The following is a 16,432-nucleotide window of genomic DNA, read 5'->3' as shown; positions in this document are numbered from 1 at the left end:
CCATCAACAAATAATGTTTCTTTAAAAACAACTGTGATCAACCTGGTACATCAGAACTTACAAGGAATTGATTAGTTCCTAGATTTTAATAAAGTCAATGTTCTATGTGTAACTGAACTTTGGCTTAAAAAATATGAATTAAATTGTAATTTTAAAAATCACCAGGTTGTGAGTTCCTTCTGCAGAGAGAATGCTATACGAGGTGGCTCACTGATCATTGTTAATAAAGATTATATATGTAAGGAACGTAGAGACATTGTGAGCCTCTCTGTGGAACGGATTATTGAAATGGCCTGTGTAGAGCTTGAGCGATTCATTGTTGTAAGTGTGTACAGACCTCCTGATGCGTTATATGATTCTTTTGAAAATATTTTGGAAAATATATTGCTAAAGCTTTCTGTCTCTAATAAACAAATTTTTGTATGTGGTGATTTTAATATCAATCTTTTAGAAAACACAAATAAATACCACTATTAGATTCAGAACATTGTTAAAGTCATATAACCTCCCAAAATTATTTCTAGAGCCTACTAGGACAACGACCACATCGGCAACATGTTTAGATAACATATTTACAAAGGTAACACCGATTAAAAAATTATTAATCAATTAACATCAGACCATAGTGGACAATTTGTGTCTTTTGAATCTATTATAAATTCTATAGATAAAAATACTCTTGTGATTGTTCCTATTAAAAAAAAAAAAAGAATTGAGAAGTTTAGAAATAATATTAAGCAAGAACATTCAGAAATTATTTATAATAAAAACCCAAATTTGTCATACTAGCATATGTTTGAGAGAATTAATTTGGTCTTTACTGATGTATTTATTCCTAAATCTGTAACATTGAAAAACAAAACAGTGTTCAGCGAGTGGGCCACCACCGGAGTGTACAAAAGTAGAAAAAAATTATATGATCTGTACTCTGAAAAAGCATATAATAATGATGAAACATTTCATCAATATGTCAGGAACTATTCAAAACTATTTAGAAAAGTTTGTTTAGCGGCAAAATCTCTACATTTAAGTGATTTAATAAAAAATGCCCCTGACAAGAAAAAGATGACTTGGAACATCATTAGTAGAGAAAGTGGAAAAGTCAGAAATAGCCATCAAGAATTCACATTAAAAATAGACGATAAATTGGTAACTAGTCATGAAGATGTGGCTAATGCTTTTGAAGTTTTTCTCTGACATTCCAGTTTCAACTACCACTTCTCTAAATTCATCCCCCACAGCAGCTGAAATATTATTGCATAACCATGTCAACAAATATAATGAAATTTTTAAATTTAAGAAAATTAATTTAAGAAAATTAATTCAAGCAATATAATAAAAAGTTTTAATAGCCTTAATGCAAAAAATACAGCTGACTTGTGGGGAATATCAGTAAAGGTTTTGAAGTCTGTAATAGACATTATTGCTTCTCATCTTGTTAGTATTTTTAATGATTGTATTAAGTGTGGTGTATTTCCTGACTTAATGAAACATAGTAAAGTGATTCCTCTTTTTAAATCTGGTAGTACTGATGATCCCTCTAACTAAAGACCTATTTCAGTACTCCCTACGTTGAGTAAAATCTTTGAAAAAATTATTTTGACACAACTTTTAGAACATTTTAATTCAAAAACCTGCTTCATAATAAACAATTCGGGTTTACAAGGGGTCGCTCTACAACTGATGCAGGTGCTTATCTAATCAAAAATATCTTTCAATCTTGGGAGGAATCGCATGATTGTCTTGGAATTTTCTGACTTATCCAAAGCATTTGACTGTGTTGAACATGAAACATTGGTGAGGAAACTACATCACTATGGTATTAGGGATGGTGCATTGAAACTTATTACTTCCTATTTATCAGGAAGGATATAAACAGTAGATGTGAAAGGTAATAGATCTTCAGGCACCACGTTGAAAATGGGTGTACCTCAGGGTTCCATTTTGGGTCCTTTTTTATTTCTAATATATATAAACGATTTGCCTAGTTTTATTGAGTCCCGACACGAGGTCGTATTATTCGCAGATGATACATCTTTATTATTTAAAATTAAACGACAATTACAAGTCTATGACGAAGTGAATGATGCGGTTTCTGTAATTGTTAATTGTTTCTGAGGAATCATTGGAGCTTGTTGAGTCAACCGTATTTCTTGGTATAACAGTGGACTCCAAACTGCAGTGGGGACCTCATATTCATAAATTGGCGAGTAACCTCAGCTCTGCAGCATACGCAGTAAAAAAAATTAGAATGTTAACAAATGCGGACACGGCTCGTTTAGTTTACTTTAGTTACTTCCACAGTGTCATGTCCTATGGCATTTTGCTATGGGGCAATGCGGCCGATGTAGAAACGATATTTATTCTGCAGAAAAGAGCTATACGCGCTATTTATAACATGCACTCAAGGGAATCCCTGAGGGAGAAATTTAAAGAAATTAAAGTTCTCACTATGCCATCCCAGTATATCTTTGAAAATTTGATGTATTTTCGTAAACATATTGAGGAGTTTCCTAAAATGCCGGGACATACATAATAGAAATACTAGGAACGAACACAAGCTTGTTGTGCCGATAAGTAGGTTACATAAGATACGAAATTCATTCGGGTGTTTGTCTGTGCGCCTGTACAACAAAATCTCACAAGATGTTCAGAACCTACATATACATAAGTTTAAGAAAACTATTAAGAACATCTGTGCAATAAAGCTTACTATAAAGTCAATGATTATCTAGAAGATTGCACAAAGTGGGAATGAGTTGCTCGCTCCGGGCATTTCCATATTGTAAAATTGTTATATTATAATTACTTATTATAAAAATGAATATTTAAAAAAATCTAATATAAAAAAAAATCTAACATTTAAAAAAAAAAGAAAAAAGACATACCCGCTGAGTTTCTTGCCAATTCTTCTCAGGACGGAGGCTAATTCTTGTGAATTGGCGGTAGTTATTTTGACGTTCAACAAGTATGTACTTTCATTTATGTTGATTAAAACTTTTTTGATTTGATTTGATTTAATAGGGCTAAATAGGCGTAAACAAACCCCGACCGGAACCCTCTTCTTCGATATCGCGAAGGCTTTCGTCAAACTCTGGCACAACGGTTTGATTTACAAATTGTACAACATGGGAGTGCCAGACAGACTCTTGCTCATCATACGAGACTTCTTTTCGAATCGTTCGTATCGATATCAAGTAGAGGAAACTCGCTCTCGCCCCCGTCAGCTGACGGCGGGAGTGCTTTTTACTGTGCATGGTAAACGTGAGCCTGTCTGCCGAGGATGTTTAATGAAAACTTTAGATACAAGTGACAATTTTATAAAGACGAGTTTTATAAAGAAGAGATCATCCATAGGGGTACTTAAACTGACATGCGAGGGAAAGCAGTTCCTAAGCATAAGATAACAAACGAAAAACGCCAATAACCGTCAATAAACAAAAGTATGTACTTGACTTTTATGTGATAAAAATTCAAACTACTAATGTGCTGAGCTTTGTAAGCTAAAGCGCAGTTGGGTTTAATAAATAAAGTTAAAAATATTTCAAAGGAATGTGTAGCTCAGGACATTAGTGAATACAAAGATTTCTTTCATGGTTTAGGAAAATTGAAAACAGACAACTGTCCACCTGTAGTGGAGCCACCAAGGCAAACTCTTTTTAAAGAAGTGGATAAAATAAAAAATGAGCTTGATCGATTGGAGCAACTTGATGTAATTCAAGAACCAACTCAATGGGTTAATTCTATGGTGATTGTAAAAAAAAGTCTCATTCAAAAATCTCATTCATTTGAAACCCTAATTCTAAGGGACATACCCGAAACAGCCCTGGGATATAGTACGAGGGCTGCACTAAAAGTATCGGGAATGGAATATTTCCACTGTTCCTGTCATATTAAAATCTTTTTAATTGAAAACTCATTGGTTTTAAAATTCGAATATCATTTATTTATTTAAAAAAATATTCTCGGTCTTGTCACGAGGTTTTGTCAAACTTGTTTAGTCGTTGAGAAAATGGAATTGACTCGAGAAAATTCAAGAGCGATGATTTATTATGACTTTCGAAGTGGTTTAACAAAAAAACAGTGTGTTGACCGGATGATTTCTGCATTTGGTGATGAAGCCCCATCCAAAACCACAATTTGTCGCTGGTTTGCTGAGTTTCAACGTGGACGTGTCAAGCTCAGTGATGATCCCCGTCAAGGTCGTCCAAAAACTGCAGTCGCCCAAGAAAACGTTGATGCTGTGCGTAAGCTGATTGAGGAAGATCGACATGTGACATACCGCGAAATTCAGGCAACTTTAGACATTGGCATGAGTCAAATACAAATAATCTTGCATGAACAATTAGGTGTAAAAAAGTTGCTTTCCCGATGGATACCGCATTCGCGAACATGGCAAATTCATGGCAAATTTGAAGAGCAAAAAGCGGCTCGCGTTACTTGGTAGTGGAGATAGGTTCCTTGGTTCTCGGAAATTCTCAGTTGCCATGGAGGGTTTTACCGGTGAGCAGCGTGCTTTTTGTGTGAGAGAGTATTACAAAAATGGCGATTCGGGCACTATTGCGCGGCGTTTATTTCGTTCTAAGTTTAATTTACATGATTTAAACCAATATCCGAGTGAAAGTGTGATCAGATCGTGGGTCAGAAAGTTTGAGTCTTCGGGTTCGACATTAAATGAAAAACCTGCGGGGCGTCCAAGGTCTACAAGAACGGAGGAGAATGTAAGCGAAGTTGCGGTGTCTGTAAGGCGCGATCCACAGCAGTCGTCCCGATAGAGATCAGCTGAGCTCGCGATATCAAGATCATCATTAAGGCGTATTTTGACCAAATATCTTAAATTACGCCCATATAAACTCCAATTAGTACAGGAATTGAAACCAAATGACCACCATTTACGTCGTGCATTTGCCAAAACAATGTTAGAGCGTTTTGAAAGTTTGAACAATATCCTCTTCTCGGATGAAGCTCATTTTCATTTAAGTGGATTTGTCAATAAGCAAAATTGTCGGTATTGGGCCGAAGAAAATCCCCAATTGAAACATCAAAGACCTTTGCAAAAGCCCAGATCTCACGCCACTGGATTTTTTTCTGTGGGGGTACCTCAAGAGTCGCGTTTACGCCAATAAACCGACGACAATTGCCGATATCCCACGAGCGATGTGCCAGCGAGTTTTCACGAATTTGAGGGCTAGATTGGAAGATACATGTCGATGGCACAAATCTCAGCGATGTTATTTTAAAAAAATAAAATTCCCATTTGTAATCTTTATTATAAATAAATTCTTTTTTTTCCTGAGCTTTGTAGTTTTTTTTATATGATTTTTTATAATCCGCTCAACTTTATGGCCCACCCTGTATTAAACTAACACACTGTAAAAGTAACAAATGTTATTTGCAATAGAATTTTTTTTCCCTTTGTAACAGTATTTATGGCCAGACTAAGTAGAAGAATTCGGGCTCGGTTTACGTTCAGTAGCGATGTTTTGAGTTTAATTTCGAGTGAGCTTGGGCGATATCGTACATCATAGGGCCTTATATTGACTGCTTCGGATTGGCACGAATAATCGCCACGAGACGGGCATCCCGGCGTCTTATAAGATTTTCAAGAAATCTTGAAAGATTAATAAAACCGTTAACCCGGGTTGACGTCACTCGCCTTATCGACACGTGTGATGTGTTGCGTACCCAACAGCATCACTGATTTTGACAGCTCACGCACGTTTCGTGTTTTGTGTCACTGTCAAACATCTTCAGTTTGGTTTATAATTTAACCATGGATCGTCTGACAAACAGACAACGCTTGAAAATCATTGAGTTTTATTACCAAAATGCGTGCCCTGTTAAGAAAGTTAATCGCGCGCTTCTTCCATTTTATAGTCAGTTTAATCGACCCACTGAAGTAGCTATTCGGGCTATTATGACTGTTCGAAACCAATCTGTGGGTTTTTGAGTTTTTACCACGGCAACACTGGCCGCGATTTGAGGATGCCCTCGCGGCTTACATCTGTCACTTCATCTTCTTCACGGACGGAGACATATACATGCCTTTCGCATGCAATACAACATTGAAAAATTGAATTAAGCGGATGGCCCATTGAGGCGCAGCCGTGGTCACCATTTGCATTAAATAAGCATGAAATAATTTTCAAACATTAAATTTTAAGGAGCGTACCAACGATTAAAATAAATATTTCCTATAGCTGTTAAAAAAATCACCCTTTATAAGCGGCAATTATGGCGGCAATTTTAATTTTATAGCGGCAATACGTTCAACTGATCTGTCCACGACAACAAAACTGGTGAAGCTGTATGCTATGTGTGGCATGAAGCGGTAGCAGCTTGGGGAGCTAACCAAATTGCTTCTTGTACAAGGTGTCCAGAAAGGGGTATTTGTTTTCGCTAGAAAATTAAAATATTTTTTTTTGTTTTGAAATTAACGCCCTCTAGCGTATACGTGGCGCAGTGTGAGGAAATATATAATTATGAATACAAGATGGTTCGAGGGTGAGATTGTCACAGCACTATAGGCGGAACATTCGAGAACCGTAAGACAATTAGTATAAAAGGACAAGTCACTTTGTCCGAAGCTTTTTCAATCAACATCTCTTGAGCTGCAGTGCAAGTTGTATTACAAGTAGTATTTGAGAGAATGAGGAATAAACGAGAAACACACGAATGAGGAATCAACGAGGAATATGCTGATATGTTAATTTGTTACGGATACTGAAATTCTGTGTCTGCACATGCTTGCAACATGACACGCTTTCCCGGCCTTCGAGTGCCGGATGTGAGCGGGTTCGACAGAGTTTATCGAAGACTTCGAGAAAGTCCGTTTCAACCACGCGTGACTGATGACGAGGAAGAACAAACCAATGAGATAGTGGAACGATTTCGATTGGATCCAACCACTTCTACTAATATTGTTGCCCGTGATCTGCAATGGAAAGTATGGTTTACCGTTCACACAGTGGGCCTATATCATATCATTATACGCTGGTACATGCTATCGAGCAGGGACGTGAGAAAATTGGATTTCTGCAGATTTATGTTAAATGCTGACATCGAAGACCCGACTTTCTTTAAAAAATCTTGTGGACAAATGAGTCGAAATTTGATAAAGATGGGATAACCTAATTTAACGCTCATTATTGGGTTCCAAAAGAATTGAAAAATCCGAACAAGAGAGTAAAGAAAGTGTGGATGGGCATTATTTCCAATCATTGGTTTGGGTCTTCCTTTCTCCCAGACAATTTAAATGGGGAAAATAATACTATGATCATTTCCTGCGAGGAGACCTAAATGACCTATTAGATGATTTGCCACTCAATCTGATTCAAGAAATGTGGTTTCAGCTTGATGGCTGCCCTGCACATTTCAGGAGAAGTGTCAGAGAATGGCTGAACATAAAGTGGACTGGACGAGGTGGGCCTATACCCTGGCCAGCCAGAAGTCCGGACCTAACCCCATGGATATTTATGTGTGGGGTCACATGAAGAGTCTCGTGAGAGAAGTGAGCCCAACCCAATTACATCAATTGAAGTATTGAGAGACAGGTTAATGCGGCAAATGAAATAAGAAGGAAATGAACTACTGGTTAAACTGGTTAAAAACTGGACTTTGTAAAAGAATGCAAAGATGTGTGCAAAACAGGGGCGGACGTGTTGAACATGAAATTTAGACTTTAAGATGTTTTGTTGGAACTTGAAAGTTTAATAAATTTAGTATTTTGTACTCACTTATTGTTTTATTTAACCTCCTCTGTAGCCTATAAAACTAAGTGTTATCTACAAAATTTTGATAAAACCCTAGATTGTTATACTTCGTGTTGATCGTCTGAATCTCGGACGGACCACGATTTTTGCCGGTATGTTGAGCGTACGAATCTAGGACGCTCGTAGTCCCAATTTTGGACTTTTAACTGTTAGTTATAAAATTATGGTTTATTCTTTTCAACACATTTAAAACCGTACCCAATGAATCGACTTTCTCTCTCACACATTATTTACGACAAAATAACTGAAGGGGGCTGCTATGTGAATATCAGTGTGAAATCCGAGCCCGGTGTGGTCGCACGTATTTGCGAATTTATTTAATAAAAATAACGGTTCAGTGATTTTTTTTATTGTTTAATAATGGAATCGTAAGTATTAATTCATTATATTTTACTGACGTGGCGTAAATGTTATTTGCATTTTATGACAAAAACAGTCTTTGAAGCAACAGCCTCGTCATTACGGTTTTTTGTAATGAGATCAATATTGTAATGAACTTAATTAAAAGTATTACAAAGGACGTGTATTTTATTCGCAAATGTAAAAATTTCGAATTCAAATATGTGAACACACTCAAGCGTCCGAATTCCGGACTCGTCACAGATAGGGTTTTGTTTAACAAAAGGCCGCTGTTGACCAAATATAGATAAGGCGTTTGAATTTCATATTAATTTTTTGTTTTTTTTTTACAGAAATTTGTATTTTTTATATTTTATGTTCTTTCCGTGATTTTTACCATTTTATTTGGGACTTTTTTATGGTTTTGTACTTAGTGTTAGATTAAAGTATTTTATTATTATTTAAGATTTAAACATATCATTAAAGTTTATCAACACTATTGAAAATTATGAAGAGCCTATTTTGTTTTATATCTATTAAAAAAATTGCAGGTGCGTCTGAGAAAACAGTTTCGAGTATAACACAAGAAGGAAAAGTAGCGGCTAGTAAAGGATTATCACACCATGGAAGAGTCGCCCACGTGCGAAAAAAATAGATTTCGATGGATTCGATTTATGTGCTATTCGCAATAAATTCATCAGTTTTATAGGGTAAAAAAAAGAACTTCCTACTTTAAATAAAAAAGAAGACATGGGGTGTGAAGGAAGCCGCGCCACGCTACATAGAATACTGCAAAGTATTGGTTTTAAAAATAAAAACGATGCCAGTCAAAAAGGAAGTTATTAATGGAACGGTACGATATAACTGCTTGGCGCGCTAGATACATAGAAAAAATGAGACAAAATTGAACCGTAGAAAAAAGACCCATGGTGTGCTTGGATGAAACCTATACCCATAATACATATCATGCCTAAAGTTCCTGGAGAGCCAGGGCTATTCATTTCTGAGTCTGTCGGGAGTAAGTGAATAATTGCTCATACTGGATCTGAAAATGGTTTTGTTGTGAATGCTCTATTAATTTTTAAATCCCAGTCAGTCATCAGATTATCATGATATGAACTCCGGTATTTTCTGAAGTGGATGACTGAAAAGGTAATCCCAAATTTGCCAGAAAAGTCACTTGTGGTTATAGACAATGCTCCATACCACTGCACACAGCTAAACAAAGCGCCAACAATGTTCACTTTCCTGGTATCATAAAGATAACAGGAAATACTTAGAATAAGCACCTTTGTAAAGAATAGTATATAAGATTCTTATGATGCAATAAAGTCAGTCTTAATCCGCTCTTCAAGCTGAATACTTGTCTTTTTAAAAAGCCTTTCGTCTCCGTCCACAAGCTAACTGGACTCGAAAAATTTTTTAAATTGACGGAAGAAGCGTTTACTAGCGTGACTTCAGAAGATTGGTTTGTTCAGTGCAAACATGTGGAGCATTTCGAGGATGTATATTTTAAGAATGAAGGGCTGATGGATGAAGAAATGGACCGGATTATTATAACAACAGTAACTGATAGTGAAACAAGAGTCGGATGACCAAAGTAATATGGATGACTATGATTCACGCAGTGACTGTTGTATGTCTGAAATAAACCCGATAGGTGACCATAATTATGTTGTTAAAATATAATTAAAATTAAATTTTATAATATAATTAAAATTAAATTTTATTTCCTGTATTTTCTTTCTTTTATGTATACATAAAATAGCGAATTGTTCAATTTTATTTACTACTTGCCACTAGCACTCTGTCCTCTAACTAGGGGATTTTTGGGAATTCAATAGTAAACGCTGGCAACATTTCGTCGCATAACAGCAGCGCCGCGTCTGCAAGACTTCTTTCGTGAAATGAACTCTAATAGTAAGTTGATGTTCACATCTTGCTGTGCGACAGTGGTTTTATAGTGTACGGATACTCGCAACAGAGAGATGTTTATATTAATTAATAAACGGATTTATTTCCTTCCACTGCGCATAACTGACTAATTGTATATTAAGTTGGACAGCTGTGCTGGCTCAGTTCATGACCTAGCACGCAGCTACTACAGTGGTCAGCTGCTTTCATACTATTACTCTACAGATGTATATTAATTCTGCATATCATAACGGTAGATTACCACACCTACTTGAGTATAGTTGTGTATAACAATTTGAATAATGACAATTTAATTTCATAATTTTTGTTAATTGTGTATGATTGTAGCTCGCTTATTACTTATATTTTAGTATAATTGGGTTTAGCGAGCTGCATCTCATTTTATTATTATGTCTAGGAACGTTATTAGGAACATTCGAACGTTGCCTAGAAATATCGAAAAAAAATGCAATAGCAAACAACGGGTCAACTAGCTGTGAATGATTCCATTTCGCTCGGTTTGATGATTGTTATCTCAGTACCACAAGAGTTTTCTACACACAAAGAGTTTTCTTTCACAATTTGCATCGGTTGATCCGTTCTTTCCATATCTTTATCTCGTCTCATACGAAAAATCTAGAAATCTGAGCAGTACGCATTGTCGCCTCAGAGAGGAAGTAGGCCGTCCCGATATAAATATATAAAAACGAATTCGCGCAGGAGGAGAAGAATCTCGACGCCAGAGAGTTCGCACGACAACTATATGTGATTCAGATTCGTGATTATTTGTTCTCCTTTTTGGAAAGTAGTAAAATCAGTGCTATACTAAAATAAAAAGAAAATTAAAAACGCATTTTATCATTTTAGAACCCCCTTGGTGAATTTGATATAATTGATTCCAATAGGTTTGTTTGCTGTTAACAAATTTTTCGTGTCTGGATTAATTCGATTACTATTCAACAATTTTCGTTAACCTTTTCATAGTGTAAAAAATTGCTATAGCTATACTTAGTCTGGCCATAAATACTGTTAAAATTAAAAATAAACAAAATATTACATTTGAATTTGGAATCTGTCATTTTTTGCTCATTGAGTTTTCTCATTTTGGCGCCAATACATTGTACAATATTTTGCGATATTAAAATGGAGTGGAGTGATAAAGAGAACCGAATCGCTGTGATTGCATTACACAAAGTAGGTATGGAGCCAAATGCAATTTTTAAAACTCTTCATATGCTTGGTATTAGTAAAATGTTTGTGTACCGGGCTATTAATAGGTGCAATGAGACCTCCTCTGTTCGTGACAGAAAAAGATCTGGCCGTCCACGTAGTATTCGTACGAAAAAGGTGGTCAAAGCAGTAAGGGAAAGAATTCGAAGAAATCCTGTCCGAAAGCAAAAGATTTTATCTCGGGAGATAAAGATAGCACCTAGAACCATGTCGCGTATTTTAAAAGATGACTTAGGACTTGCAGCCTATAAGAGACGTACTGGTCATTTCTTAACTGATAATTTAAAAGAGAATAGGGTGGTAAAATCGAAACAACTACTGAAGCGGTACGCAAAGGGAGGTCATAGAAAAATTTTGTTTACGGATGAGAACATTTTTACAACTGTGTTGCTCAATTTAACATTTAATGTTTTAACAAACAAAATGACCGTATTTTTGCTCAAAGCTAGCTCTAAGGAAGCTTCCTAATTAGTCGACAGAGTGCAACGTGAGCACTATCCGACTTCAGTGATGGTTTGGTGGGGTATTAACTATTAAAACATAAGCACAAGTGTACCAAGATACCATTCTTGAGAAGGTAGTGAAGCCCCTAACAACACCATGTTCAATAATCAAGAATGGTCCTTCCAGCAAGACTCGGCGCCAGGTCATAAGCTCGGTCTACGCAGTCTTGGTTGGAAACGAACGTTTCGGACTTCATCAGAGCTGAAGACTGGCCGTCGTCTAGTCCCGATCTTAATCCGCTGGATTATGATTTATGGTCAGTTTTAGAGAGTACGGCTTGCTCTAAACGCCATAATTTGGAGTCGCCGAATACAACTTCAAAATTGCAACCATTGGATCAAGGGATTATCCATAATTTTAAGACGTTCTATCGCAAAGAAATTGTTAAGATCGTTTTCGAATCTCTTGACAAGCAGCTAACTGCGAATATCACGGTTCTGACAGCTATTTTACTGATTGACAAGGCATGGGGAGCTGTAACACCCATAACGATTTTCAACTGCTTAAAAAAATCTGGTTTTTTAAAAGAAATTTTTTCAATACTTATGGATTATGAAGAATCAGCAGTAGAACCATTAGTAGACATCAGCGGTGTGAGTTTTTCTGACTTTGTTCAAGTGGATGACGATGTTGCTGTCTCAGGTGAACTAACCGATGGCGAAATTTTATCTGCGACAGATACGAATGAAAAAAGCAACGATGAAGATGAGGACGATACATCAGAACCTTTAACAGAGGTGTCAGTTAAGGAAGCATGATCCTCATTCGATACCTTACAACGCTTCTGTCTACAAAACGAAAGTGATGAAAAAGCATTTCAGGCACTTTTTCTCTTAAAAAAAGTTATTGAGCAGTCTGAGCAGCAGCAATGTGTTTTGAAGCAAACCAGTATAACAGTTCTTTCGAAATATTAATTAATTTACATTATGAATAGGTTTATGTATATATACGAATGTAGGTACATGTATGTATGTATGTATACTCCAAACTTTTTTCATTGTTATAGAATAGCAGTTAATAAATAATTATTGATCAATACTTAGTAATTCGAAGTTTTATTTATTTTCTCTCACAAATTTCGAACCATTTGATATTTCAAACATTAATATTTTAAGAGTCCCTCAAGTTTTGAATTAACGAGAGTCGACTGTATATATATTGTAACTAAATCTATTTTATTTTTGGATCCAGTACAAGCATATAACACGAGAAGAAATAAGACAAGCGCAGTTAACGTAAGCAAGTATGACGAAAATGTTGAGAAAATACAGCCGTGTCTAAAAGAAAAAATCAAAATACAAAAAAATGTCTTAGGTAAAGTATCACGCTGTAAAGATATAAATTAAATTGTCTTTTTAAAAAAATATCAATGTTAATTAAATTCATATTTTTTAGAAACAATTTGCAGAAAAAGGAACGGCAATATGCGTAGCTCACCAGCAATATAGTTCGCGCTAGCGCCGAGCATCGACGTAAGATAGTACCATAAGTAGTGCCGTTTTTGATAAAGATATCAATCACGTAGTTACCGAAAAGAGTTAGTTATATTATTGATACTAAAAATAGTCCTGAATATTATGTAAACACCGAAGATCAAAAAACATCTTTCAATGTGCCGGAAAGTGATGACGATGCTGACTTTTGTGATTCAAGCGATAACCTTTATGTACCAGAAACCACTGACGAATCTGATAATGACTTCGATATTTGTGATGAGACCTCAGCTACCAGCAATTTAGTTTATTTATTAATGATATTCCCCGGTCGCCGCCGACCCAGCTAGCCTTATTCGCTGACGACACAACCGTTTACTACTCAAGTAGAAACAAGTCCCTAATCGCGAGTAAACTCCAGAGCGCAGCGTTAGCCCTCGGACAGTGGTTCCGAAAATGGCGCATAGACATCAACCCGGCGAAAAGCACAGCAGTGTTATTTCAAAGGGGAAACTCACCGCTTATTTCCTCCCGCATTAGGAGGAGAAATATCACTCCCCCGATCACCCTCTTCGGCCAACCTATACCCTGGGTCAGGAAGGTTAAGTACCTGGGAGTCACCCTGGATGCATCCATGACATTCCGCCCACACATAAAAACAGTCCGCGACCGTGCCGCATTCATTCTCGGCAGACTCTATCCCATGATCTGTAAGCGGAGTAAAATGTCCCTTCGGAACAAGGTGACACTTTACAAAACTTGCATAAGGCCCATCATGACTTACGCGAGTGTGGTGTTCGCTCACGCGGCCCGCACACACATAGACACCCTCCAATCCCTACAATCTCGCTTTTGCAGGTTAGCCGTCGGGGCTCCGTGGTTCGTGAGGAACGTTGACCTACACGACGACCTGGGCCTTGAATCAATCCAGAAATACATGAAGTCAGCGTCGGAACGATACTTCGATAAGGCTATGCGTCATGATAATCGCCTTATCGTTGCCGCCGCTGACTACGCACCGAATCCTGATCATGCAGGAGCCAGTCACCGTCGACGCCCTAGACACGTCCTTACGGATCCATCAGATCCAATAACCTTTGCATTAGCATTAGAGCAGGCTTAGGGACCCCAGTAACCGTACTCGTCGAACTCGACAAAGAGGTCGACGTGCAACCTAGCCCATGCATCAGCCCGCTGAGTTTCTCGCCGGATCTTCTCAGCGGGTCGCGATTCCGATCCGGTAGTAGATTCATTCGCGAAGCAATTGCTCTTGAGTTGTTAGGTCTCCTTCGGAGGCGCTCGGGCAGCTGTTAGCAAATCCCACCCCTCCTGGCTGAGCCTTTGCTCGCCCACCTGTCCTGGTGAAACTGGAAAGGCCTTCGGGCCACCAGTAATCTCTCAATCATAAAAAAAAAAAAAAAGCTACCAGCAACTCTAAGCAGAACCATCAAGTGAGTAAAAAAATTACATAAAAACACAGATTTTTCTAAATTATTAGAGCGACTTGGCGAAAAATAGGCCTCTGGCACTCTCGCTCACTAAAACCAAATACAACACATAATATTGTTATTTCACGCCGATATTCTGTGAGGAGGTGGTACTACCCGAATCAAACGAGTTGTTTTTGTCACGACGGATGGTTTCCGAAAGTAATAAGTACAGTATTGTCTAATAAAATTGTAGTGTTAACGCGATTGTATTAGCTTGGCTTTTGTATGTATGTAACGGAATCTTTAGACTCGGTTTTTAAGAACTGCAAAACGTCGGATTAATTTGAAATTTGTATATTTATCAAGAACCCAGAAAATTTTATAAATTTGTACTATTATAAAAATAAGCAATAAAAACTAAAAAGTTAAAGTACGCGTTGCGAACCCTCAGTTGCCTTAACCTTTAATCTAGACATGAATAACTGAGCACACACATACGACCGGATACGTGAAATATAATAGAATAAAAACATATACCTATTATCCATTGATTAATATATTTTTTTCTTTTAGGTTTCATTTGAAATTCACGATGAAGCTACCAAAAACAAACAAACTGAAGGTCTTCTACCGAAGAAAAGGTAGGGGATGAAAAGAAGAGGATATGACAAAGGGATTGTTGTTTTTACTGTGGAAGTTTAATTTTAATTTCGCTAGACACGTTATAAGAAATCATTCTAATGAACCGGAAGTTCAAAAGATGTTATCGATACCAAAAAATAGTAAGTCTCGTAAACAAATGCTTACCCTCTTGCTTAAGAAAGGAAATTACATTACTAACACTGAAAACTCTACGTTTAAGACAATGAAAAAAAAAATATATAACAGAAATGACGACTATTTACCTTGTACTAAATGCTTAGGATTTTACTCTCGAAAACAACTATGGAAGCACAAAAAACTATGTGACAGTAATAATCTCACATCAAATGTTCAAGTTGATGCACAGAATTTGTTGCTTCGTAACATTGAACACATATGAAGTAAACCAAAAATTAAAAGATGATGTTTTTCCACGTATAAGGCCGGATAAAATATCTATGTTTGCGAAAAAAGATTCTTTGATCTGTACTTTTGAATTCCAATATCTTAGGACACATAGAGAAACTATTTTATAAAGTTAACCTCTAGAAAAATGCGTGAGCTTGGTAAACTATTAAAAGAACTAAAAAAAAAAAACCAAACATTTGTAGCTTATTAGACGCCTTGAAGCCGGAAAATTATGGAACACTAGTTTTAGCTACTAAAAATGCAACTAGTTTTAATAATTTTAAAGATCGTTACGGTTCACCTACTTATGCCATGAATATTGCAATATCGCTAAAACAATGTTGCAATATAGCATTACTTGAGTCATATAGCATTACTTGAGTCTTACAAAGCGGAAGCTGGTATTAATAGAACAAAAATTCAAACAGATCTTAACAATCTAATTGGAAATTTGACGTCTCAAGCCAAGCTGCTGACGACTTAAATATGAAACGGTATAATAAAACAACAATTGTCACATTAGCATCTGATTTAAAAAGTTGAAAAGACTATCTAAATAAAACTGCTGCACACGCAGTAGTCAAGCTATCGAAATCAAATAATTCATTAAATTGCAATGCATTCAATAAATTAATAAAATCCGTGTTCTGCCGCCTTTTGTCACTAATCCGACAGCGTCTCGGAGAACTTCAGAGATTCCAATTGAGTGTTTACGAAAATTATGATAAAAAAGATAACGAAAACAATAAATATGAAGAAT

At 36.5% G+C, this 16,432-nt stretch overlaps 1 protein-coding gene and 1 long non-coding RNA gene across 2 annotated transcripts; both read left to right on the top strand.

Moving 5' to 3' along the window:
• Positions 1-4,403: 4,403 nt before the first annotated feature.
• LOC134201296 (uncharacterized) lies at positions 4,404-7,734 on the top strand. Its single transcript, XM_062675818.1, has one exon. It carries the CDS (start codon positions 4,404-4,406, stop codon positions 4,773-4,775), a length of 372 nt encoding a protein of 123 aa, XP_062531802.1. The 3' UTR covers positions 4,776-7,734.
• Positions 7,735-7,794: 60 nt separating this feature from the next.
• On the top strand, positions 7,795-15,866 carry LOC134201299 (uncharacterized). The gene is made up of 2 exons (XR_009976531.1): positions 7,795-13,073; positions 13,155-15,866. It is a non-coding gene; the product is annotated as an uncharacterized LOC134201299 (long non-coding RNA).
• The last annotated feature ends 566 nt before the right edge of the window (positions 15,867-16,432 follow it).

This window comes from Bombyx mori, chromosome 24 (genome assembly GCF_030269925.1).
Source record: "Bombyx mori chromosome 24, ASM3026992v2".
NCBI lineage: Eukaryota > Metazoa > Arthropoda > Insecta > Lepidoptera > Bombycidae > Bombyx > Bombyx mori.
Note: the sequence above shows the minus strand (reverse complement) of the source record. Positions and strands in the feature narration are given on the sequence as shown.